General features: G+C 37.1%; 2 protein-coding genes across 3 annotated transcripts in view; one reads left to right on the top strand and one right to left on the bottom strand.

Annotated features, from left to right (window-relative positions):
- Positions 1-5175: 5175 nt before the first annotated feature.
- On the top strand, positions 5176-5948 carry LOC117915725 (arabinogalactan protein 13-like). The gene has a single exon (XM_034831386.1). It carries the CDS (start codon positions 5274-5276, stop codon positions 5451-5453), a length of 180 nt encoding a protein of 59 aa, XP_034687277.1. The 5' UTR covers positions 5176-5273; the 3' UTR covers positions 5454-5948.
- A 2456-nt stretch (positions 5949-8404) lies between these two features.
- LOC117916923 (mediator of RNA polymerase II transcription subunit 13) overlaps positions 8405-25534 on the bottom strand; it is a 30850-nt gene continuing 13720 nt past the window's right edge. For both annotated transcript variants that reach the window (XM_034833159.1, XM_034833160.1), the window contains exons 16-23: positions 24285-24549; positions 24064-24211; positions 14081-14168; positions 13830-13908; positions 12811-13106; positions 10606-11713; positions 9942-10316; positions 8405-9375 (exon numbers count right to left, since the gene is read on the bottom strand). In XM_034833159.1, the coding sequence (XP_034689050.1) occupies positions 8765-9375; positions 9942-10316; positions 10606-11713; positions 12811-13106; positions 13830-13908; positions 14081-14168; positions 24064-24211; positions 24285-24549 (2970 nt within the window). In that variant the 3' untranslated portion in view covers positions 8405-8764. The remainder of the gene's footprint in view (positions 9376-9941; positions 10317-10605; positions 11714-12810; positions 13107-13829; positions 13909-14080; positions 14169-24063; positions 24212-24284; positions 24550-25534) is intronic.

Below are 25534 nucleotides of genomic sequence, written 5' to 3'. Positions count from 1 at the left end.
AAATGCCTTATACAAAAAAAGGTTATAATATGAAAATTTGTTTATGAAAATGTTAGGCAATATATAGATATACAAGGAAGAATGTATGACATTCCGAACCCAGTTGCAATCACAAAAAAAAAAATATATATATATATATATATATATATATATATATATATATATATATATAATATTATTTTCTTATGTTTGATATAGTGAAATAATTTTTTTCTCATCCATAAATACAGATAGTTGATCAAATTGTAAAATCTCTCGTACCTTTGTGTGTGAATTATTTTATAATTATATTATTGTGTTGATATGTTAACTTTTAACGCTTTTGCTTGCTCAATAATATGCATATCATTTATACCCTAATTGGAATTATAATTCTTCAAAATAATAAAAAAAAAAGGGGAAGTATTAGCAACCTGGCTAGTCATGTCAATCTTTAAACAATCCAAAGCTAGCATGGTGGTGCCTTGAAATTTGATTTTTAATAGTCTTGTCTAAAATAGTTTAAAAAAATTATATCTTATAAATAGTTTTCATAAATATTCTTTAATCATTTTAAGAAATAAAATTTTATTTAAGAACTTAAATAAGAAAAATAATTTTTTTTTGTTTTATTATTATAAAAGTATAATACAGTAAAAGTTTTCAAAATGTTCTTCATATTTTAAATTAATTATCATAACACTCTAAAAAATACATACAAAAACACTTCAAATTTATTCTAAAAAATAATCTATTCTCAAAACTAATTTCCAAAAAATTCTTAAACTTTTATTGAAGTAAGAAAATATTTTCAAAAACAGATTCAATCAAGTCCAGATTTTCATAGCAAGTGGAATACTCTGTAGATTATGCCATTCACCGTCTTCTTTAGCTACATAGAACCCAAAATTCAACATCTACATTCTATTTTATATAGGCCCATGATTAGATTTTTTCTAAATAATTCTCGAGATTCGAAAGTGTTTTTTATGTTTTGTAATTTTTTGCAGAACCAAAGACATTGATAATACATCGAGTCTCATCAAATAGGCTATTTTTCATGGTAGTTGATGGATTGTTTTGTTTTAGTTCAACTACTAGAGGTGGGCTTTGGTTGGGCTCTGAGGTATATGAAACTTGTAGAAACTAAGGAAGCCGAAGCCCAATATTTGGTCTGGGCTGGCCCATAACCCAATGGCCTAGTATAATTGCTTTAGCTTAAATGGGTCTAATATTCATTATTGGTCCATCACCTAACAATTCAAGTTTTGGTTAACGATCGATATGGGACCAAAATCCAAAATTTTGGCAAGGCGTTAGGATTTCTTTGCCTAAATTAATTCCATAATCAATATTGATTATTTAATGTAACCTTTTGGACCAAATTGGCCTCTTAACAAAAGATCAAAGATCAAGAATGAAATGTTACACTTCCTAGTATTAGGGGCATAGATACCCCTGACTCCTGGTCGGTAGTTGGGCCAGGTGGGCCCAAGGGCCCATGATCACCCCCCACCCAATATTTTATGTTTTTTATAATATAAAACCGTTTTCCAACTTAAAAACACATTTAACAAGTTTTTGACTGAAAAAATGTTAAGAGTTTGTTTTGAAAATTGATTTTTTTTGGAACAAATTCCAGGTGTTTTGAAGTTTTTTTTTTCATAATATTGTGGGGATTAATTTAAAAAATAGAAAATATTTATATTATACATAAATATAAAAATCTTCAAAAGAATATATTTTAAAAAATATTTTCTATATTTAAATTTCCTAGCAGTACTGTTTTTAATGATGCCAAGATTTAGGACCCACTCTCATTGCCAAGGCAACCAGTCCTAATTGAGAAATGGAATTTTCTCGGAAAGTTTTTTCAGTTTCCTTTCTTTAATGGGAAAATGTGACCAAGTGGGCCCCAATATTTCTTAGAAAGGGAATTTTTAAAAAAAATTTAAGTTAACACTGTCACATGCATGTAGGTTCATACATTTATGCTCCAGAGCTCTCTGCCCTTTGGTTTGCAAGTTGTTACTTCATTCAATGAACTTTAAGTGCACTTATTGTGAGGGTTCTCTTTTTCCCCTTTTTTTTTTCTTTTTTTTTTCAATATGAAAAAAAATCAAATTAGTAATTTGATATGGTATTAAAATCCTAATTCTCGATGAGGGTCTTGAGTTCAAACTTTATCAAAGAAGCTTTTACATCAAAATGATAGCAATGAGATTTTAGACTAATATGATATTTTACATCGAATAGAAGAAAAAAATTCTCGATTTTATATATGTATGAGTTTCTTTTAATCATGTAGATATATTTAACAACCGTAAAATCTTCTTGATTCAAAACGGACAATATACATACGATTCGGAATAGGACATTATACCGTACTAAGATAAACACAAATTTGCATGATATATATTTTTTGTAAAAATAAATTTGAGATCAAATATTTATAGATTTAGCAGTTAAATTCTTACACGATAAGACATAATGTGGAAATATCATTATTTTTTTTAGATTTAGCAGTTATATGCTATATTTTATATCTATGAAAGTAATTTAACCTTTGTGCAACATTGATTAACTTGTCATGTGTTTTTCAAGTAATACATAAAAGTAATATTTCCTTTTATATAGAACACATATCATCATATACGTTGGAGTAGCCAAATCGAAAGTGGATAAACTTCAACATAATTACAAAATAAATTTAATTTTAAACCTAAACCCTTCCTTTTTGTTAGGGGAAAGATGAAAATTGAGACAATGGATATGGGTTGTTGGAAGTTTGGTTCTAGGTCATACTCATTCCCACGCCAAACATGTCACTTGGCCCTCATCACCATCACAATCAAATGGTAAATCCCCAATGTTGATGCTTTACCTATGAATTGGGGACCATCTTGTAGCATGGTTAACACAACCAACACACAAAAAAAAGAGCCCTTGCACTTAATGCCTTGTTTGGTCTCATGCTAGGATGTAAAAAAAGTACGTTTGTGGCTCCAAAAGTCTCTTGCTTTTGCTTTGGGCTAAAAGTTCTCAACCAAACAAAATATATGGTCTTGGGTTGGTTTTGGGTTGAGTGTTTTGATAAGATAGACTTAAGATCTGTAGATGAGCCATTTGGTGACCTACCCACTCTTCCTTTAATCGATGTCCATTAGTGTAAAGTGATCAGAGATAAATTCGATTAATTATTACATGGAAGGAGGCATGCTTTTTTTCAAAATATTGTTGTTGTTGGTGTTGTGGAGTCTTTGTGGTGTCATTTACCACAATTGATTAAAGCAAAAGGGTTTTGAGAAGGGTGTGATTGTGGTACAATTTGATGGCTGGCTTCTTGATTCATTCAAATTTCACTATGGTCAATTCCACAAAAAAAAAAAAGAAAAAAAAAAAGCAATGGACCCCATTGCACTTATTTGATTTAGAAATATTTTAATGACCCTTTTTTTTTTGCATTATTTATGAAAATATTTTTCACTCTTTTAAACCCTCTGAATCTTTAAAATTAAATACAAAATATTTTTTTTCGATCTAATTTAAAATGTGTTTGACAACTATTCTAGGAGGTGTTTCTAACATCTTTAATGATTGAAATTTTTTTAAGGATTAAAAAGATTAGAAACGCTTCTTAAAATCACTATCAAACACACTTTTAAATAAATGAGAAATTATAATGTGAATCAAACACAAAATATATATATATATATATATATATATATATATATATATATATATATATATATATATATATATATATATATATATGTATATGTGTGTGTGTGTGTGATTAATGACATATATAATGTGACCGATATACATCAAACAAATATGATATATGAAAATTTTATCAAAATGTGAAAAATATGATAAAGTAGAATAATTTGAAACAAATATTTGCTTAATGATGCAATATTTAGAAAAGAAAAAAGAAGAAAAAGATCAAATCAGATTTTTTTTCCTTGAAAATTTGCATTAATTAAGTGTGAATCCAAGGATGATGAAGTAGGGTTTTAAGTTTTAATAATGGAAAAGAAGAATGTGAAAGGTAGGGATGGAAATGGTGGAAAACAAAGGGGGATGGAGACCACTGACCAGCCGAGTTGACTCACTATTAGGTGACCCTCTCCTAACGTGAACGCCATCAATCTGTTATAATTCACTATAGACTTTTGATTTTTAAGTTGCAAATCTCTAAGTTGACATTGACTTAAACCAAGTTTCTTGTTTCCGTGGGAAAGCTTCTTCCAATTTTTACGGGTGGGAAAGCCTTGGTTTTGGTAGACTTTTAACCCATTCAAGAATCAAATCCAATCCGTACATTTTAATCAAATTAAATTAGAATTGATTTATTTGATTAAAAGGTCATTAAAAAATCAATTTTAAAATTTTGACTTTCTATTATTTTGATAAAAATATATTTATTATTTTTCATAAAAATTACCATTTCTTTTATATATAAAAAATAAAATATTCTTCTAGTATAAAAAAGGTTAAATTTATAAATATAAGAATTATTTTATTTTTTTAATTAATTAATTTTTTATTTAATGATTCAAACTAACAATTTAACATTTATTTATTTAATTCTTCGTAAATTAAAATATATGTATATGTATTAAGGATTATTTATTCTAAAAATTTAAATTATTAAAATTTTAGTCCACAATATACATTGAAATGGGAAATTCAACTCAATTTATTTTAAACTTCAAATAAAGAATTTAAAATAATACGCAAATTAAATCATTTTTATTAATATTCTTTTATAAAATTAATAATATTTACACAATTTTATATATAAATTCAATTTAAAACAAATATATTTTTTCTCTCATTTCAAACTAAGAAAAAAAACGGTCACCAATCATTGTTTACAGCTCAAAAATAAAAAATAAAATAAAAAACCAAAAAGATAAAAATAAAAAATGGAGAAATTAAATTAAAAAATAAAATAAAATCCAAAACAGTAGTTGAGAAGACAGCAAAAGGTGGGGGACCCACAAACCCTAAAGACAGCTGTATGGCCGCACCTTTGCCCTGCCACCCTGTCCAGCCCCTCGGTCAGGTCGGGCAGTCCACCATCCATTTACCTGCCCGTAATTCCCTTCCCCTCTCTCCCCCCTCTTCTCCCCTATATAAACCCTACCATCTTCCCCATGTCTCCTCCCACTGATTACGTCTCTGCAATTCCTCTCTGCAAAACCCTAGCTTTTCCAAAGAGGAATTGTAGAGCTTCCCCCAATTCGCCCCTCTACATTTTCCGGGAAACAGCCAAACAGAAAGAAATGGAGGCAATGAAGATGAAGCTTTTCCTAGCCGTTGTCATGATGATCCTGGCCGTCTCCGCCGTGCAACCCGCCGCCGCTGCCACCGCTCCGGCGCCAGCCCCGGCTTCCGACGCCGCCATCTTCGTCCCCACCTTCTTTGCCTCCCTAACCGCCCTTGCTTTTGGCTTCCTCCTCTGAGAAACTCACTCCTCCTCGTGACTCCCCGTATGATATCTTCATTTCATTCTCTCTCCCTACACCCCCATTTCTTCCTCTTGTCTCTAGAGGGAGGGAAGGAAGGGGGAGGGGAGGTGAAATGGGTTTAGATTTTTTTTCTTTTTTTCTTTTTTTTATCTTGGGGAAAAATTGATTCATAGGTATTATTATTGATGGGGTTTTGGGGGTTTGTTTGGTTGTTGTGGTTCATGTATTTGGTTGGTATTGTTGTACTATATATGTATAACTTTTGAGTTTATGAATGATGGATTTGTGTAATATTTTTTTTTTTCCTTTTTTTGTGATGGGAGTTAGAGCAATAAGAAGATCAATGAGAGGATTTTCGTGGGATTTCCATGGATTTGATGATGATGATGATCTTTGGATGTTGGTGGAGGTTTGATCTTTTGTTGTATCATTTCATTTCTAGTTTGTGATCCCATTTTATAGTGTAATAAAATTCCATTATTTTTCAAATTTTTCAATCCCTTGTTTGAGATTAGGGTTTGTGATTGATGATGAATGAATAACAGAAAAACCAAAAGTGGTGGAAAAAGGTTGTGAGCTGTATGTGATGATATAAGAAAAAGGACAGGGATTGTGGGGGTGCCCTACATTATGGGCGTTCATGTAGAGGAATAGAGAGAGGCAAGCGTGGTCAGTGACTCAGTGGCATGTGTGCTGTCCTTTTGGAGCACTCATCCATCATGATTTTGCCAACCATGTGAGGCAGCTGGTTTGTATTCAAATTTAAAATTTTTGAACTTGGGGTCAAATGGGTCATTTCACAAATGTAATACCAGTCATAGGTGTTTTTGAATTGAGACTATTGTTCATATTTTTTCCAAAAAAGAAAAATTACACTCCCAAAAATATTTTTGAAGAAAAAATGGATGATTGATAGAATTTAGAAAACACTTTCTATCATTTATGGAACTTCATTGAGAAGGATTTGGTAAATGATTTTTCAAAAAAATGTTTTTAGAAAACATTTTTTAGAATGTGTTTTTAATTTTAAAAATATTTTTTTAAAAGAAAAAGTTAGATGTTTAACAAAATTTAGAAAACATATTCTTCTAAAACTATTTTTTTTTAAAATCTTTTATTAAAAATATTTCGATTAAAAATATTGTGAAAAACACTCTTAATTAAAAATACTTTTTTTAACACTCTTAAACATATACTTAGTTTAAAATCATGTTTTAAAAACATGGGTTCATTTAGATATTAGCACCAATAATTTTAAAATGTGATTTTTAAATGTATTATAAAATTATAATTTTAATATGTGGCTTCTAAATTTCTATTAAATTTATAGTTTATGAGTTTCAAAGTGCAAACTTATAAAAATAAAGCAAGTAATTAAAGGGGTTTGAAGTAGAACTCCAAATTTTCAATTCCATGTCTAAATGAGTTTACCAACACACCCTCTTATAGAAAATGTAAAATAATATAAAGAGAAAACCCCACTTCAGTGACTTCACACACAAAAAATAAAAAAATAAAAAATAAAAAAATGAAATTCAGTAGATATTCACAACTCATACAGTTTTGTTGTGTTCGTGAGGATCTTTTCAGGCAGCTGTGGGTGCATTCATTGCATGGGCCAAGGGGATTCCAAAGTGGGTCACCTCTAATTCTGTATGCCCCCATTTTTTTTCTGTTTGAACTTGAAGTGAAGTACCCACCACATGCTAAGATATTCTTTTCTGGGAAGAAATGGAAGCATTGGGAAAGAATTAATTTGATGGAAGATGATGGTGACTTTGTGATTTAGTCTGATCAACTACCAATCTTGTTTCTGAAAGTTTTAAGGATGCCTCAATGACATTAGGGCCACCACCCACCACTGTAGGCCTTATTTTGCTTCCTCTTTTATTTTTTAGTTTTATGTTTAATTAATTTATATTATACCATTCTCAAGCAGGCCACCTAATTGTTGAAGAGTTCGCTTTGGACTTTGGGAAAAAGATCTTTGTGATGTCTACAGTTTTCTCCTTTCTCAAGTCTATGAATGTTAGTTGGGTTAACTTTGAGAGAACCTTTCCTATATTAAGAAAAATTAATTCTTTCCCAAGTTTAAATATGAAATAATTTTGAATAATATATGAAATAACATCTGATTATGAGTTAAAAAAGGTTTAAATGATGTCATGATTCCTTTCATATTTCTAAGTAATGAGATTTCTTATTAAAATTGAACATAATCTCAAACTCTTGTTGAGCTTATAAAAAAAAAGGTTCTACTACTTGTATAGAAGTGAATCCAAACCAAACCCACATATGGTTAGACAAGTAAGTTGAAGAAATTGTCTCCTAGTGAATAACATCACTAGAAGTGAAGAGGGGGTGTGTCTTGAAAATGAGCATTTAACAAATGGAATATACTTGGCCTTGCACATGGTTGCAAGTGGCTTAGGAAATCAAGATAGGAGATAGGAGTGAGAGAGGACACAACCATAGCCTCTCACTGAGATTCCTTCAAATTTTAGCAACCCAAAGCTCACTTATTGCCCAGAAACCCTGTTTTTTTTTTGTCTGTAATCAAGTAATATAATCCAAGTCCCAACCACCACAGAAGATACTCTCCCCCTTCTAATCTGTTTTCTGTGAATAAATAAAAATGGGGAGGTCTGTGGAGATGACAAATGGCACATCAATCATATGAGCTGCACATGGGGGTCTTTGAAACACAAGTGGTTGGTTGGGGTCAAGCTTTGTCCATACTCCATTTCTTTGATATGTTGTGGCCCCATCAGCCGATGCCACCCATGTTACTTCTGCTTCTCCCCTTCTTTTTCTTACATTTTGTTTCATCTTTTTCGAATTCATGGCCCTGTTTGGCTGCTGAGAAAATGTAGACCCCACTACTCAAAGAGCCCCGATAGATAAGACAACGTACCCAATGGGAGCATTGTATGATACCATTTATGAATAAAATGAGTGACAAAGAAAAATTGGTCACAATAATTTATTACGCCTCCCGTACCTCCATGGCTGGAAGTGAACTGTCCTCAATTGTTTGTATACCACATTTCTAGATCTGCAGTCACATATATAACTACATTTGTTAGACCTAACTATTCCTTCCCAGACTCTTCAATTTCATCTTGGAAATCCGAAAAGACTGCAGGAATCAGCCAGCTAGAATTCAATTTACAAGAGTGACATGTTACACTTAATTTTACAGAGAAGAACATAGGCTGAGAACCAGTCTATTCAGAGCTCACTTTGGGCATGATGGCGTTCATCCTGAAATTCCCAAGAGTGATACGCTCCCCACTTATGTTAATCTACACTTGTGATTTCTCGGGCGTCCGAGAGAGCTCCTTATCAGCAAAATGAAGAAGCCTTCTTAGTCTCAAAACCATGTCACAGTGAAAAGGCAGTGCCGTTCGCCGCTCCAAGTATGCAGGGCTCACAGTCATCCATGATAGAGCATGAAGCTCTGCTGCAACTGTCTCAAGAATCAAATGGGTCTCTATTTCAAAATCCCTAGCTTCCGAGCTTATACTCCTTCCTCCTTGCTTCGTTAGGCCTCGAACAACTTTATCTTGAGTGATGTTATTACCTCCATAATAGTCGATGAGAGAGACTGAAATAACTGAAGGCCATTCTTCCTTGGCATTGCTTCTAAACTCTTTCCTCATGGCGGGCACAGCTTTTGAAATCACAAAACCTGTGGAAAGGGGAATTGCAGAGCCTTTGCTGTGTAGGAGATGGGCCAATGGCGGGGATTCAGCTGTGAGGCATGTGGGGAGCTGAAGGGGTGTCGGAGGAAGGAAGCGCAAGCTGGGTGATGGGATTAGAATGTAGGACGCCGTTGTTGATCCAAGAGATTTTATGGGGGTGAACCCTTCTAGATAGCCTGACGGGCCCATGGTGCCACCACCTTGAGTTGCTCCTGAAAAATGCTTGCAATTAATACAACGGGAACAAACAAAACCAAACCGACAGAAGAACATGGGTAAAAAAAAGCCAAATATGAGAAACTTCATGCGAGCCCATTGACTGTCAAACATTCATTAGAGTTATTTTCTTACAAACTAATCTAAGCAGAAAATTGGGACCAAACTAGTATTCAAGATCCAATTACACAAATGGCATACGAAATTCATCCCGATGAAGATCTAATCCAATTATCAATGCTTGCATATGTCAATTACCCATAGAACCAGTTTGAATTTGAACTATGAACAGCCCTCCTAGTACAAACAATGATGACTTGGCAGGACAGGAATACAACATAGCATCAGCAACACAACGTAACTTCCACAAATAAGGCTCTAAGAACATTAGCTTTCAGGAAATTCTATGGTTTATGCCCTTTGTGTGGTGCCAATTAACAAAAAGTTGCATGTAAAGACCAACTTATTCAAGCGGTGTACCAGTGATGCAAATTAATTTTTTTGTATGGTAACAAAAAGCAGGAGAAACAAAGATCAAACAAGAGAAAGGGCAGATAGCTACCAGGAGTTGATGAATCCGCTTGAAAAACTAAACTCAAGGAATGGTCAATTGAAACTGCAACAAAAGTTATGCTCTGCACCCACTGAAGCAAACCTCTGGAGCTGTCAACCAATGAATGTCCTCCACCCATAAGCTGTTTTCGAGCAGCAGGTTGTCCTAGACCACCTTTCATATAGCCAGAAGCTTTTGAGTGAGGGCTGTACAATGGACTAGGCGAGGATGGTAGGTTCCTCTCTTGAATCATACTCATCTCCTGTTGCTGCAAGGAAGATCCGTTACTGCTTCCAGACATTCCATCAGGTGCAGCTTGCCGTAATTGCAGGGGCCATTTTCTCACCTCAGACCCTCCAACTGAATAAATAGCTTTCTGCCACTCTGTTTACATCCAGTAGAAAAATTCAGATACACACAGTTAATACAAATGATAAAGTAACTGAAAGGAAAAATTAAAAATGAATGTCTCGTTTTAAATTGTGTTTAATTACTTGGCTAAAAGGATGATGATTACAAGTGGCTGCAGAATCTTTCATAATGCAGCAAACAGTTTTTACAAGATATAAAATTTCTGTGGGCACCTCAAATCATATGATAAAATATCTCTGGCTAAAGGCTTCTTAGGTTCTCCAACCAAATTACATACAAATGGTAAAAAAAAATCACAAACCTTGACATTCAAGCTCATAGAAAGATCCAATTCTTGTAATCACAAGATCTCTGGGCTTCACAATACCGGTGTCAGGAGAAGAGCATGCCTGAAGTATCTGGGAACCTTGCTGTAGAATTTGCACAAAGAGGCACTGCAGACCCTTTGTGTCCTGCCTGCTACTAATTCCACCGAAGGGAAATATATGACTGTCCAGCAATTCTCCTCTTGAATCTGTCCAGATGCAAACTAGCCAACGCCAATCCTCTGTCCATCCGTAGCAACAATGTAGACTAGGAAGATTCTTCTGATGGCCAGATCCAAAGCCATCAGACTCAGATCCATCAAGCTGAGAGCCTGGTCCAGTATCTATACTTCCTGCTGAGCTTGCACTCTGCATAAAGCCTCCACTACCATCATCAGACAATGTCTTTAAAGATTCTGATCCTAAATTACCAAAAGCTGTAGCTGAGACTCCATGCTCCAGAGAACCAGGCTCTGCAAGAATGAAAAGTGGTTCAAACATATAACGAACTTCATCCTGAAAAAGAAAATCTCCATTTCTATTTGGATCGCAGCTTAATCCTCCAGTTCTTGCTGTTTGCCAAGAATTATCCCAGGTTCCAGACCTCAAGCCAGCATCAAGTTCACCTTCTCTTGAAAGGGAAGGTCCAGTAATTCGAGGACCAACACAATCCTTCCACATCCCGGAAGTAGGAGAAGCCATTTGCATCATTGCTGAATGAGATCTACCAGATAAAGATGATGACTGGATATCACTAGAGGATCCCCGTGAAATTCGCCGAGCCTTGTTGTAAACAGTAAAAGCAGTCTCCTTCAGAATGGCAAGCTCATTGAGGGCCGGGCTTGTAACCCTAAATATGGCATCGACTGTCACAATCTGTATTACCAATTTAGGAATGCTGAACCCTGAAAGTGTAAGAATATTTGACATTGATGCTTCATCCACAGCTGCTGGGCAGCTTAATGCCTTCCCAACCTGACTCTGCAATATGGATCTCCTCTCTTTATCTGATGAGAGAATGACCGATCCAACTGCAACAGAAGTTTCAATTACAGTGCGTAGAAGAGCAATAGGTTCAGGGAAGGGGCATACCACATAGATTACCTGATCACAGAACCAAAACAAACATCTGATTGGTTTCAACTACAACAAACTACAAGTTAAGAGAACAATGATGCAAAAGCTATTCAATGAAGCAATCGAGTTTCAGAAAATATAAAGTTCATGTGTAAGTTTTTATGCGGTATCACAATTTACACAACAGAGAACTGTCAGAAAAGAAAACGCCACCAAAGCAGCAACCACTGTGGTTTCTATTCATAATTCTATAAAACCATTAACCTTTTATACATGTTAACACATTATGCCTCATGTATGCTCATATTGCTTACAAATCATGTTTGGCAGGTAAATGGCATAAGACATTAAAACATAACTCTCATCATTTATCACTGGACAACATAAAGCTACTTATCGCCAACATAGCTTTGTTTAGTCAACCAATGACTCACTTGGACAGTCTCCCATAATTCCTGATTACCACCCCTCTTTTCTTTTGCTTGCTTTAAAAAGTAAATAATATGCAATTATTTCGGTAATTGACCATATACAGTAAACTGGAGATTACTTTTTCATGTCCTTATCAATTTAGGTGTGTGTTTTATTTCCAAATCAATTAGAGAGTCCTCAATTTCCCAAAAAACAAAATGAAAGAGCTCGATACGACTCTTTAACCACTTTGAGTAAGCTTGGGAATTAAAATTATAAATTATTCAAAAAAAAAAGATATCAATCAAATGCTTCCTGGAAACATATTATTAAACTAAGCTAGAAATGATTCCACACACAAGCTTTCCATGACATGTAAGTGGTTTAGAACCTGCTTGATGACAACACATCATAAGATATGAACGGCATGATTTATAGGTAAGTCTACATACGATGGAACTAACTTCCATTATCAATATCTTAAGAACTGTCAAATAAAAAAGGTGAATCATTGAGGAAAGAAATGTTCAGTCATAAACAACACTACAACTTGGAAAAAGGCAGGTGAAATAACAACCCCTTCGTGCAATAAAGCTACCTGGAATCATCAAGCACTCAGAAAAAAATGACCATTGATGCATCCTAGGAGGTAGTTATGCATATTAAAATTTAATATGTCAATCTAATATCACAAAAAGTGGTGTTGGACTTACAGTGCAAGGACCACTAATTCCCTCTTTTGGATTTGTGGCCAAGCATGAACCAAGTTTCAAAGTCTTGAGAACCTTCGAAAGAGACTTAAGAAAGCCCGTCAAATCCCAACCATTGGATAGAGAGAGAAAAAAGTCACTTATGGACCCCAGAAGAGAGGAATTGCTGCTTTCTATCTTCATTGATTGAGGGCAATCGAGTAGAACAAAACCCGAAGATGACAATTTCCCAGAGTCTACCTCCATTTGATTTCCCAAACTTTGTGGTGTATGAGTTCCCAGCTTGCATGTCTCATACACTGGAAAAAGAATAACTCATGGTAAGATGGAAGGAACAGTTCTTTTTCTTCTATCAGAAGCCAATAAGATGGAAATTGCATTAGATCTTTGGAATCAGGAAATTTTGAGGGCATATGACTGATATTGTGTATAAATAAAATTGCATGTCAAAAAATAAAAAAATAAAATTGCATGTCATACAAAAAATATAAAAAATTGCATATGATCACAGTTAAGTTGTCTTTAACATACAATTGAGAGTTTATAAAAAACTCCATGACAAAGGCATTTTGTTTATAGATAACACACGCGTTTGCATGAGAGGTCTGCAGTATCCCTTCTCAAAGACACAGGAGGAGAATATTCTATCATGTATATAAGCCCTTTTCTTTCAACAGAAAACAGTTGAACAGGAATCTGAAACCACTTTATGATGCATTCTTCATTTCTCCTCAAGTAAAGAGCTCTACAGTATCTTTCCCTAGGAGACAGTATCAGAAGAATGGTGCTTAAATGAAAATACTCAACTAAAGAACAATGACAACCCTCTTGCAGTTGATACTAGAGACATCAACTATTGAACAAATATCTGAAATCACTATGTTATGCAACCTTTTCTGTTGAAAGAATAGAACATGTAAAACATTACTGCAGAGAATGAAACATTGTAACACTCTGGGGTCCATGCATGTCAAGTCAATATAGATTTGCTCTTAAACCCAGCAGAAATATGAACCACTCACCAGTTCCTAGTTGTTGGAAAAAATCAGCAGCAGCAGAGGTAAGGGGATCAATGTCTGGACATATAACATAGTAAGCCATCTGCAATAGTTAATGAACAATAAGAAAAAGGGGAAGGGATGAGAAAGAAAAGAAAAAAGCTGTAGAATCATTAGCTCATTTACTAAGATTCCTTTAGGAAGTAAATACAGGAATATCATCATTAAAGATAGTGTATCCTTAATATTATTTGCAATTGATTTTACAGTCTTACAGGTTTTTGTAGAGCATATGGCTCAAGAGGAGCCTTTTCCCAGAGTTGCAGTGAGTTTGCTGACGTCTTAAGCCAATCATCCTGGTACCTATTAGATAAACCATTATTTGTGCATAACTACATAGGAGATTAAAGTTAAACTTGTAACCTACAAAAATAGGTAATGCTAGTGTACCCACACCATACAAATGTGCAAGCAGGAAAGTAGAACCATTATTTATTTATGGCATCTATTTAAGAATCCTTCTTTGATTACGCATGTCCCTTTGGATTAACAACAAATTAACAGGAAGGATAGAGGAAAAAACAGAAGAAGATTACCCAGGGAAGGGTGTGCATTTTGGATTGTCCCTCTGAATGGAATATACCGGTACCAGAACATTTTGATGTTCCATTTTAGAGTAGTTAATATATGTACATATGTATCCTACTTTACACATAAACTGGCTCCTAATGCCCCTGATTTCTTCATTCACCCCCACTTTTACTTTTATGAGAATGCCTCTGTTAGATAGTGTACAGTTATTTCAGTTATTACTTTTCCTTTTCTTTCCTTATTATATTGTGGGTCCCACTAACATGTATATATATACCCAAGTCCAATGTGTATTATTCACAGTTTTTTGATAACAAAAATTAGGGATTCTCCCTTTGCTCTCTTTTAACATGGTATCAGAGCCTAAGGAGAAAAAAAAAAAAAACCTAATTATTTCCGGTTTGTCCGTGAATCAATTCTGGGAAACCTTTCAGTGACTGTATTTCATTCCGGTCACCTTTCCCATCTCCTAAAGCTCTCCGATCAACCATATCGTCGTCAGAAAACCCTCATCGCCGGCGACTTTTCCGGTGACTTTTTCCGGCGAAGTCCTTTTCCGACACCGACCATACCATCAGGTGCGCAAGGAGAAGATCTTCAAGTTTTGTAACAACACCGGAGGGAGATTCTCAGCCACGCGCCGGCCACACACGTTCCTTCTCCGACGGCCTGAACCTCATTCGCCGGCACGTGGAGCACTTTCCGGCCACGCGCTTCCACCTCCAGCCTCGCTTGACGTTGTCTAGCCACCCTCCATTTGTGTTTGTGCCATCCGAGCCCTTCAAGTACATTTTTCAAGGTTTTTTTGTCTTCGTCGGCCCTCTAAACAACCTTTCCAACCACGCGCTTCCACCTCCAGCCTCGCCTGACGCCGTCTAGCCACCCTCCATTTGTGCTTATGCCATCCGAGCCCTTCAAGTACATTTTTTAGGGTTTTTTGTCTCCGTCGGCCTTCTAAACAGCCTTTCCGACGACCTCCGGTGACTTCCTCCCCACCCCAAGCCCTGCACGTATCTTAGGAAGTGTTCTTCTACCTTTCCAGTAGTGCCACATTTGTTTTTCTTTACTATTTGGTCTCTCACAACCACGGATCCTCGGTTTTTCTTCTTTCAGCCGCAATCTGAAGTCGTATTAGGGCTCTATTCGATTGAAACATATTTCATTCTCCAAATAAGTAGATATGGCTACTAAAAGATCCATTTTTTCCTCTGTCATATCTGGATCTCCTATGATTACTTCGGAGAAATTGGTTGGCAGTGAAAATTATTTGTCCTGGTCTACCTCTGTGGAGCTTTGGTTTATGGGTCAAGGTTATGAGGATCACCTTGTTACGCAGGAGGCGAATATCCCTGAGGTTGACAGAGTACAATGGAGGAAGATAGATGCACAGTTATGTAGTGTGTTATGACAATCAGTTGATCCTAAGATTCTGTTTCATCTTCGGGCCTACAAAACATGCTTTAAATTTTGGAATCAGGCGAAAGGGTTATACACAAATGATATCCAACGTCTTTATAAGGTGGGTTCTTCTATTGTCAATGTCAGACAAGAAGACATGGATTTATCTACTTATATTGGTCAGATTGCCTCTCTTAAGGAGGAATTTTTGACCGTGATGCCTCTTACTACTGATGTTGGGGATCAACGAACTCATATTTGACAAGTTCTTCATGGTTCTTATGCTTATTGGCCTCCATCCAAATCTTGAGACCGTCCGCGATCAGATTCTTGGCAGTTCCTCCGTTCCATCCTTGGATGATGTGTTTGTTCGCCTCCTCCGTATCTCCTCCACTCAGACTTTGCTATCTGATAACACTTCAGATTCTTCTGTGTTAGTTTCTCAAACTAACTCTCAAGGAGGACGCAGTGGTAACCGAGGTAGAGGTCAACGCCTTCATTGCACCTATTGCAATAAGCTTGGCCACACTCGTGATCGGTGTTATCAGTTACATGGGCAGCCTCCCCGCACTGCCCATGTGGCCCAATCATATGATCCTCAGCCGCCTCAGCCTCCCAGTTCCTCCACATCTCAGGGTATTTCCCTCATTGACAGTGAGTATGATGACTATCTCCGCTATCAGGCCACCAAGTCAGCTTCTGTTGCCTAGACTGGTAATGTTTCTGCTCGTCTTACCCACACATCTTCTCTTGGACCTTGGATTCTAGATTCTAGCGCTTCTGATCACATATCTGGTAATAAGGATCTTTTATCTTCTATTACTACTACCTCTGCCTTACCTACTGTTACTTTAGCTAATGGTTCCCAAACTATGGCTAAAGGTTTTGGTTTAGCTCAGCCTCTCCCTTCCCTACCTCTCCATTCTGTCCTTTATGCCCCTGAGTGTCCTTTTAATCTTATTTCCATCAGCAAAATAACTCGCACTCTTAACTGTTCTATCACTTTTTTTGATAAATTTGTGACCTTGCAGGACCGGAGTACGAGGAAGACGATTGGCATAGGACGTGAGTCTCAAGGCCTCTAACACCTCACCTCGCCTTCAACTCCTGCAGTTTGCATTTCCACTGATGCTCCCCTCCTCATCCACAGTTGCCTGGGCCATCCTAGTCTATCCAAGTTCCAAAAAATGGTCCTTCGTTTTTCATCTTTGTCGTTGCTTGCGTGTGAGTCCTGTCAGCTTGGGAAACATACTCGTGTATCGTTCCCAAAGCATTTGAATAATCGGGCAAATTCTCCTTTTGAAATTGTCCACACTGATGTTTGGGGTCCTTGTCGGACCGCGTCTACTTTAAGATTTCAGTATTTTGTCACTTTTATTGATGACTATTCTCAATGTACTTGGTTATTTTTAATAAAAAAACGAACTGAGTTATTCTCCATTTTCCAAAAATTTTATGCTGAAATCCAAACCCAATTCAATATTTCTATTTGTGTGTTACGCAATGACAATGCCAGGGAATATTTTTCTGCACCATTTACTTCATTTATGTCCCAACATGGGATCCTTCATCAGTTTTCTCATGCTCATACTCCTCAACAAAATGGGGTAGATGAACGTAAGAATTGACATCTTATTGAGACAGCTCGTACTCTCCTTCTCCATAGTAATGTTTTTTTTCGTTTTTGGGGGGATGCTGTTCTTACAACATGTTATTTGATTAATCATATGCCCTCATCTGTATTACACGATCAGATTCCTCATTCCCTTCTTTTCCCTGCCCATCCACTTTATTTCCTTCCTCCTCATGTTTTTTGTTGTACTTGCTTTGTTCATATTCTCACTCCTGGATAGGACAAACTTTCTGCCAAAGCCACAAAATGCATCTTCTTGGGATATTCCAGACTTCAAAAGGGTTATCATTGTTATTCCTTTGAGACTCATCGCTACTTTCTCTCCGCTGATGTCACTTTCGTTGAGGACTCACCATTCTTCTCCACCTTTGAGTCTCTTCCTGTTTCTGAAGTCTTACCCCTTCCCATTATCTCCCCACCTGATGCAGTGCCTTCTCGCCCACTTCAGGTTTATCATCGCCGTCATCGTGTCGTTGTTCCTCCTTCTTTGGCCGAGGTACCTACTGACTCACTTCCTATCCCTTCGGCTTCTCCTACCCCGGCTCTGCCTCCTTCTGCTGACTTACCCATTGCTCTTCAGAAATGTAATCCATTTACTCGTAATCCTCATCCCATTTACAATTTTTTGAGTTACCATCGATTATCTTCACCCTATTCTGCATTTGTTTTTGTTATATCTTCTGTTTCTCTTCCCAAAAGCACCCCTGAGGCTCTTTCCCATCCAGGCTGGCGATAGGCAATGGTAGATGAAATGACTGCTTTACACTCCAATGACACTTGGGATCTTGTTGTTTTACCCTCTGGTAAATCTATAGTTGGTTGTTGTTGGGTCTACACAGTTAAGGTTGGCCCTCATGGTCAAGTTGATCACCTTAAGGTCCGCTTAGTTGCTAAAGGCTATACTCGGGTTTATGGTTCTAATTATGGTGACACTTTCTCTCTTGTTGCCAAGATAGCTTATGTTCGTCTATTGTTCTCCATGGCTGCTATGTGTTCTTGGCCTCTTTATCAATTAGATATTAAAAATGTTTTCCTTCATGGGAATCTTGCTGAGGAAGTTTATATGGAGCAACCACCTGGTTTTGTTGCTCAGGGGGAGTCTGGTTTAGTGTGCAGGTTACGCCGTTCTCAATATGGCTTGAAACAATCTCCTCGAGCATGGTTTAATCGTTTTAGTTATGTTGTTCAGGAGTTTGGCATGTTCTACAGTACAACAGATCATTCCGTTTTCTATCATCATAACTCTTCGGGGCAGTGTATTTATCTGGTAGTTTATGTGGACGACATCGTCATTACAGGTAGTGATCAGAATGGTATTCAGAAATTAAAGCAACACATTTTCACCCACTTTCAAACTAAAGACTTGGGGAAACTCAAGTATTTCTTCGGGATTGAGATAGCTCAATCCAGTTCCGGTGTGGTTCTTTCCTAAAGAAAGTATGCTTTAGACATCTTGGAAGAAACCGATATGTTAGACTGTAAACCGGTAGACACTCCTATGGATCCAAATGTCAAACTTATACCAGGATAGGGGGAGCCTTTAGGAGATCCTGGGAGATATCGACTACTTGTAGGTAAACTGAACTACCTCACAATTACTCGTCCAAACATTTCTTTTCTTGTAAGTGTTGTTAGTTAATTCTTACAATCACCATGTGATAGCCATTGGGATGCTGTAATCCGCATTCTTCGATATATCAAAAGCACACCAGGCCAAGGTGTGTTGTACGAGAACAGAGGTCATACCCAGATTGTTGGTTACACAGATGCATATTGGGCTGGCTCACCCACAGATAGACGTTCTACTTCCGGGTATTGTGTTTTTATTGGAGGTAACCTAATATCCTGGAAGAATAAGAAACAAGATGTAGTGGCCAGATCTAGTGCTGAAGTCGAGTATCGAGCTATGGATCTAGCAACATGTGAACTCATATGGCTGAAACATCTTCTTCGGGAGTTGAGATTTGGAAAGGATGAACAGATGAAGCTCATCTGTGACAACCAAGCCGCTTTGCATACTGCATCCATCCAGTCTTCCATGAAAGAACCAAACACATTGAAGTTGACTGTCACTTCATTAGAGAGAAGATCACATTAGGATGTGTGGCGACTAGTTTTGTCAATTCAAATGATCAACTAGCAGATATTTTTACTAAATCTCTCAGAGGTCCTAGAATTAAATACATTTGTAACAAGCTTGGTGCATATAACATATATGCTCCAGCTTGAGGGGGAGTGTTAAATAGTGTACAGTTATTTCAGTTATTTACTTTTCCTTTTCTTTCCTCATTGTATTCTGGGTCCCACTAACATGTATATATATACCCAAGAACAATGTGTATTATTAACAGTTTTTCAATAACAAAAATCAAGGATTCTCCCTTTTCTCTCTTTTCACAGCCTCTACAGTTTTCATTATTATTGTTATTATTTTTAAAAAAGAAAAGAGACAGAGAAAGAGAGTTCAACAGTTACTTTCCTCCCAATTTTGCATCTGCAAACTAATATGCTGCCCTCTTTGCCACCAAGCTCACCCTTTCCACATGGTTTTTATATACGAGATGTGTACTAGCAAAATACCTTGATTCCAGAAAGAATAACATGATTGACCAGTATGACACAGAAATAAAATCCAACATAGAACAAGGGAGCATAGTATTTCATTTTCCTGCCAAAACAGAGTGTCTGGGCCATGCCGGCTGAAATGGAAAGAAACTTATCATCTAGGACTGGCCCTTTTAAGGGTGATTTTGGCATTATTGCAAGACATAATGGCTTTCATTAAGAGTAGTACTGTTCAGACCTAGGTGTTAATTTGTAGTAGCAACAACTGAGAAAGTTTCAGACAAAGTTTCAGACAAGACTGATTCTGTTAATAAGAAGGTATTTAAACAAGATCCTTTTTAGAACCTTTCGAAGAAAAATGACTTGAGGATGAAAATATAGTGTATATAGATGATTTCTCAAGGAAATACTTCTCTTGCAACCTTCTGAGATTTTAATGCTTTTATTGACAAAACACTTCAACAATGACATCTAGGAAAACCACACAGTAAACAAGTTTCACAAGTAAGAATGGTTCAACAGAATTATGATATGGTTTTTCACTTCTAAAAGAACACCTAAAAATACATATGAGAAAATATCAAATGACACCATCCTTAGCAATGTTTCAGGGAAGCCCCCTTGGCTGCATAGCCCATAATAAACTTTAAACCAGAGATAAAAATATACAAAGTTATGAACCCAGACAGAAGAACCTTATATGGAACACAAAGGAATTAGGAAACGATTTCTATGCATTGCAGTTAAATTTAGATTCCTAAATCGTTCGCCAATCCTTACAACATAATACTGTGTGTGAGCATGCTTCCATGCCTATGTATGCCTTTTTCCTTTTTCTAGGGTGTCCTGGTTAGAGAAACATTCTAGTAGGAATCATTGTATCAGATTATCATGTCAACTTCCAGTGCTCAAAATAACAAAGTCCCTTCCCATTATTCCCAACATTTCCTCAACCCTTTTTTATTTAAATTAAAAGTTGCACAAGCGAGAGAGTGATGCCTATGAGGGAGAAACTCGAGAGGAAAATCGGAGAAGAAGAAAAGAGGGTAGCTTTGGGGTGGAGTCAAAGACGTTCGAGATCGGTGTAGAGGAGAAGAAGGGTAAAACACAAGTCATTATTGTGGAGAGCAAGGAAGGGGTTTCATCTTGGGTCCGTCTGGGGCCGATGAGTGTAGAAGTCTTCTTGGACAGTCTGAACCAGTGCATCAAGGAAGAGGAAAATGGAAAATGGGAAAGGGGATGGAAAGAAAATGGGAGAACTTATTCCTTGGTGCGGGATGAGAACAGAGCAGGGTACTATCTTCGATTAGGGGTGGTCAACCAGGAGAAGAGGAGGTTTAGTATCTTTATCCCGAAAGGTAGAGGCGAAAGGGGGGGATGGATCTCTATGGCGGAGATGCTACGAAGATTGGTAGGAAACCTTGGCAAAAAGGAGAACAAGCAGGAAGAAAGGGCCATGGTGAAATCGAGAATGGAAAGGTCGTACGCGGAAATGGTGAAGGGGTCGAGGGACAGGAAGGGTAAAGTGGTCAGAGTGGAAGTTAGAGGGGAGGAAATCAGTGAAAACCTGCACAAATTGGAGCATTGTCTTGTCGGCAGTTGAAACCCTAGCTCAGCAACATGAGTGGATTTGGAGAGATTAGGATGGTTAATGGCGAGGTCTTGGGGGTTGCAAGTTACCCAAGAAGGGGGGGGCTGAGGATCTTGGGGATTTTAGGCCAATCAGTCTTTTGAGGGGGCTGTACAAACTATTGGCTAAGGTGTTGGCCAATAGACTCAAGAAAGTGATAGGAAAAGTGGTCTCCCTAGATCAGAATGCATTTGTGATGGGTAGGCAAATCCTTGATGCCTCTTTAATTGCAAATGAGGTGATTGATGCTTGGCAAAAAAGGGAAAAGAAAGGTCTCATCTGTAAACTGGATATTGAGAAAGCTTACGACAATTTAAATTGGCAGTTTTTTATGAAAGTCATGAAAAAAATGGGGTTCGGATCAAAGTGGTTGGGTTGGATGTGGAGTTGCATATCCATAGCCAAGTTTTCGATGTTGGTGAATGGAGTGCCAGCTGGTTTTTTCCCAAGTTCTAAGGGGTTGCGGCAAGGAGATCCTCTTTCTCCTTACCTCTTTGTTATGGGAATGGAAGTTTTGAGTACTCTCATTAGGAGGGCTGTAGAAGGGGGATTTCTGTCAGGGTGTAGGATTCAAGGAGGTGGAAGACAGCCGGTGCATATATCCCATCTGTTACTTGCTGATGATACAATAGTTTTCTGTGAGGCTAGGAAAGAGCATCTAACTCATCTGAGTTGGATCTTGTTTTGGTTTGAAGCCACGTCAGGGTTATGGATCAATTTGGATAAAAGTGAAATAATCCCAGTTGGCGAGGTGGAAGAGATGGAGGAGATGGCAGCGGAACTGGGCTGCAGGGTGGGTTCTATGCCTTCTGTGTATTTGGGGCTGCCCTTGGGGGCTCCTAATAAGGCTACCTCCGTGTGGGATGGGGTGGAAGAGAGGGTGAGGAGAAGACTTGCGCTTTGGAAACGCCATTATATTTCCAAAGGCAGGAGACTCATTCTCATAAAGAGCACGATGGCTAGTATGCCTTTATATCAAATGTCCCTTTTCCGTATGCCCAAGTCAGTTGCGTGGGGGTTAGAAAAATTGCAAAGGGACTTCCTTTGGGGAGGAAGAAATTTGGAGAGGAAAGTGCACTTAGTTAATTGGGAGGTTGTTTGTACGGAGAAGGAAAAGGGGGGGCTTGGCTTAAGGAAGTTAGTCCCATTGAACAAAGTCTTGTTGGGTAAATGGATAAGGAGATTTGCTTGTGAAAAGGAAAATCTGTGGAAGCAAGTGCTTTTGGCGAAATATGGGCAAGAGGGTTTTGGTTGGAAGACCAAAAAGGTTAATGGGACATTTGGAGTAGGGGTTTGGAAGGAGATTTTGAAGAAAAAAGACTGGTGCTGGGAAAATATGGCGTTTACTATTGGAAACGGCACTAAAATCAGATTTTGGACTTATCTTTGGTGCGGTTGTACAATGCTGTCCCAAAGGTTCCCTCACCTATATGGCATGGCTGCTCATAGAAACGACACAGTAGAAGAAATGTGGGATCAGAATGTCGGCCAAGGAGGTTGGGATTTAAGGTTTATGAGGGATTTCAATGATTGGGAATTGGATATGGTAGGTAATTTGCTTTATGTCTTGAGGGGCTATAAACCTACTTTAGAGGAAGATTTAGTCTATTGGAAAGGAGGAAGAAACGGGCAGTTTAAAGTCAAGGAAGCTTACAACTTGGTGGTTAATACCGTTGCCAACAACTTTCCGAAAAGTAACATTTGGGTGGATCAAGTTCCAACTAAAATATTGTTTTTTGCTTGGGAGGCCACTTGGGAGAAGGTGCTTATGTTAGATAGGTTTCAGAGAAAAAAGGGTGGCAACTCCCGAACTATTGTTTCTTGTGTGGCTGTGAAGAGGAATCTGTAAATCACATTCTCATACACTGTATAGTGGCAAAAGTCCTGGGAGATATGGTCTTTGCTTTGTTTAGTGTTCAATGGGTCTTTCCAGAAACTGTAAAAGAGGTCTTATTGAGCTGGAGGGGCCCTTTTGTAGGGGAAAAAAGGAAAAAGATATGGAAGTCTATCCCGTTGTACATTTTTTGGACTCTTTGGAAGGAAAGAAATAGACTAGCATTTAGGGGGTGAATGATAGCAATTTAGAAATTAAAAAATTCTTTTGTCTGTAATTTATGGTGTTGGGCTAGATTGTATAGTGGAAAGAGTTCGCTGTCTCTTATAGGCTTCTTGGAGTGGATAGCCTCCAGAAAGGGTTGGTGGGGTTTTTTTGTTTTCTTTTTGGTTGTGAGGCTTACCTGGTTTGTATACTCCCTGTATACTTTTTGGCTTTTTGGCCTCTTTTTAATATATTCAGCACTTATCTATCAAAAAAAAAAAAGTTGCACTCTATTTTATATTTCTTTTCCATCTTGATATTGACATCAACATCAATATATAAATCAGTGTAACCTTTAGTATTCATTTATGAAGATGAAAATCCATTTAATCAGGAGGCATACCCAACAAGTATAGCAGGCAATGGAAGTACAAAAAGAGTTGGCCTTAGCCGGGAGCCCAGTTGCTGCTCTGACTCAGAACTAGAGAATTCCTGGTTTGGTCTCCTCCGGCATGTGTCATCCACTCTAGCTCCATCGGTGACGCTAGAAACTGTGACAATGGTCCAACTGTTGGTACAATGAATATCAAAAATCTCATTGACTAAATAAAAGCAGAATGATACCTTTGATGCAAGATGATCCACCAGCAGATGACTGGGACGGGGGGCTTATTGGTTCTCCAATAGTTACAGTGCTTGAAGAATCTCTACCTTCATTTACACCATGTTCAGCAGAAAATCCATCACCTGTGGTCCCCACATCACCTGATTGACTACGACCTTTGCACCAGTCAGTAGCGGACAATGGGCCATCTAAGATGCCAAAAGCAGATTTTAAGGCATTTTTTATATCAGACTGTATCAAGGTGAACACAGATGATGCATTTACCTGAAAAAAAAAAAGGAAAAAGAAATATATATATCTGAGCATAAGAATAAACATATGATGAAGATACAATGCATTGATTATGTAAGAAAACATTGAATTAATAATATATACCTTTTTATCGTCATCATCCCAGAATAATGTCGTCAAATAGAAATGCCCACAAAGAAAATTGGAAATGCATACATACGTAAGAAATGACACTTGACAGAAGGCTAACAGAAATGAACAAACAGCATTAACCTCCCTTGGACTTAAGGTGCTCAAAGCCCAACAACCCATTTACTTTCTAAATGTTATATAAGCACTTAACACCGAGATGTAATTTTAAGAGGTATCCATGATCATCTTCCATTTCAATCTCAAACTATCCAATGTTTCCTTAAACGTATGCAACATATCACAGAACTGAGTGATCATGGTCCAGTATTAGCACAAGCACTAAGCATTGTGAGCCTGCAGTTGCATTTTTAATGTAATTAAGCTCTATTTCGCCCAAAAAAAAAAAAAAACCAACTTTTCCCAAGGCCTAATGCAGGACACTCTGCCCTATAAAAGAAATCAAAACTAAAAATCAGATTCTCAATACTAATTTGTCACAAACTATCAAGGAAAAAACCCTGTGAAATTATACACACACGTAGGGTTATCGTATTTTGTAAGGACACAGTTAATTTCATATTTTACTTGAAAATTATTAATTAAAGAAAACCATCAGCAAAATATCATAATTACTTAGCACCATTTAAATTAGACACTAGAAAATGCACATGAAGAAGTTACCATCAAGTACGCTCAAACACAACGAATACAATTACATAACAATATCGCGATGAGAATCGTCAAATGATACAGAAGTCATAATATTCTTAAAAGAGGAACTATAAATGCATAAAAAGTTATGACAAAATGAAGCTTTTAACCATGTGTCACCTCAAAGTTTAAGTTATATGTATCAAATCAGAGGAAGTACAAGCAACCATAATAT

Source organism: Vitis riparia, chromosome 6 (genome assembly GCF_004353265.1).
Source record: "Vitis riparia cultivar Riparia Gloire de Montpellier isolate 1030 chromosome 6, EGFV_Vit.rip_1.0, whole genome shotgun sequence".
NCBI classification, from domain to species: domain Eukaryota; kingdom Viridiplantae; phylum Streptophyta; class Magnoliopsida; order Vitales; family Vitaceae; genus Vitis; species Vitis riparia.
The sequence above is the reverse complement of the archived record's forward strand: the minus strand, read 5'-3'. Positions and strand labels throughout refer to the sequence as shown.

Excerpts from the sequence above, each read along its gene's own strand:
- LOC117915725 (XM_034831386.1), top strand. The coding sequence starts at position 5,274 with ATGGAGGCAATGAAGATGAAGCTTTTCCTAGCCGTTGTCATGATGATC.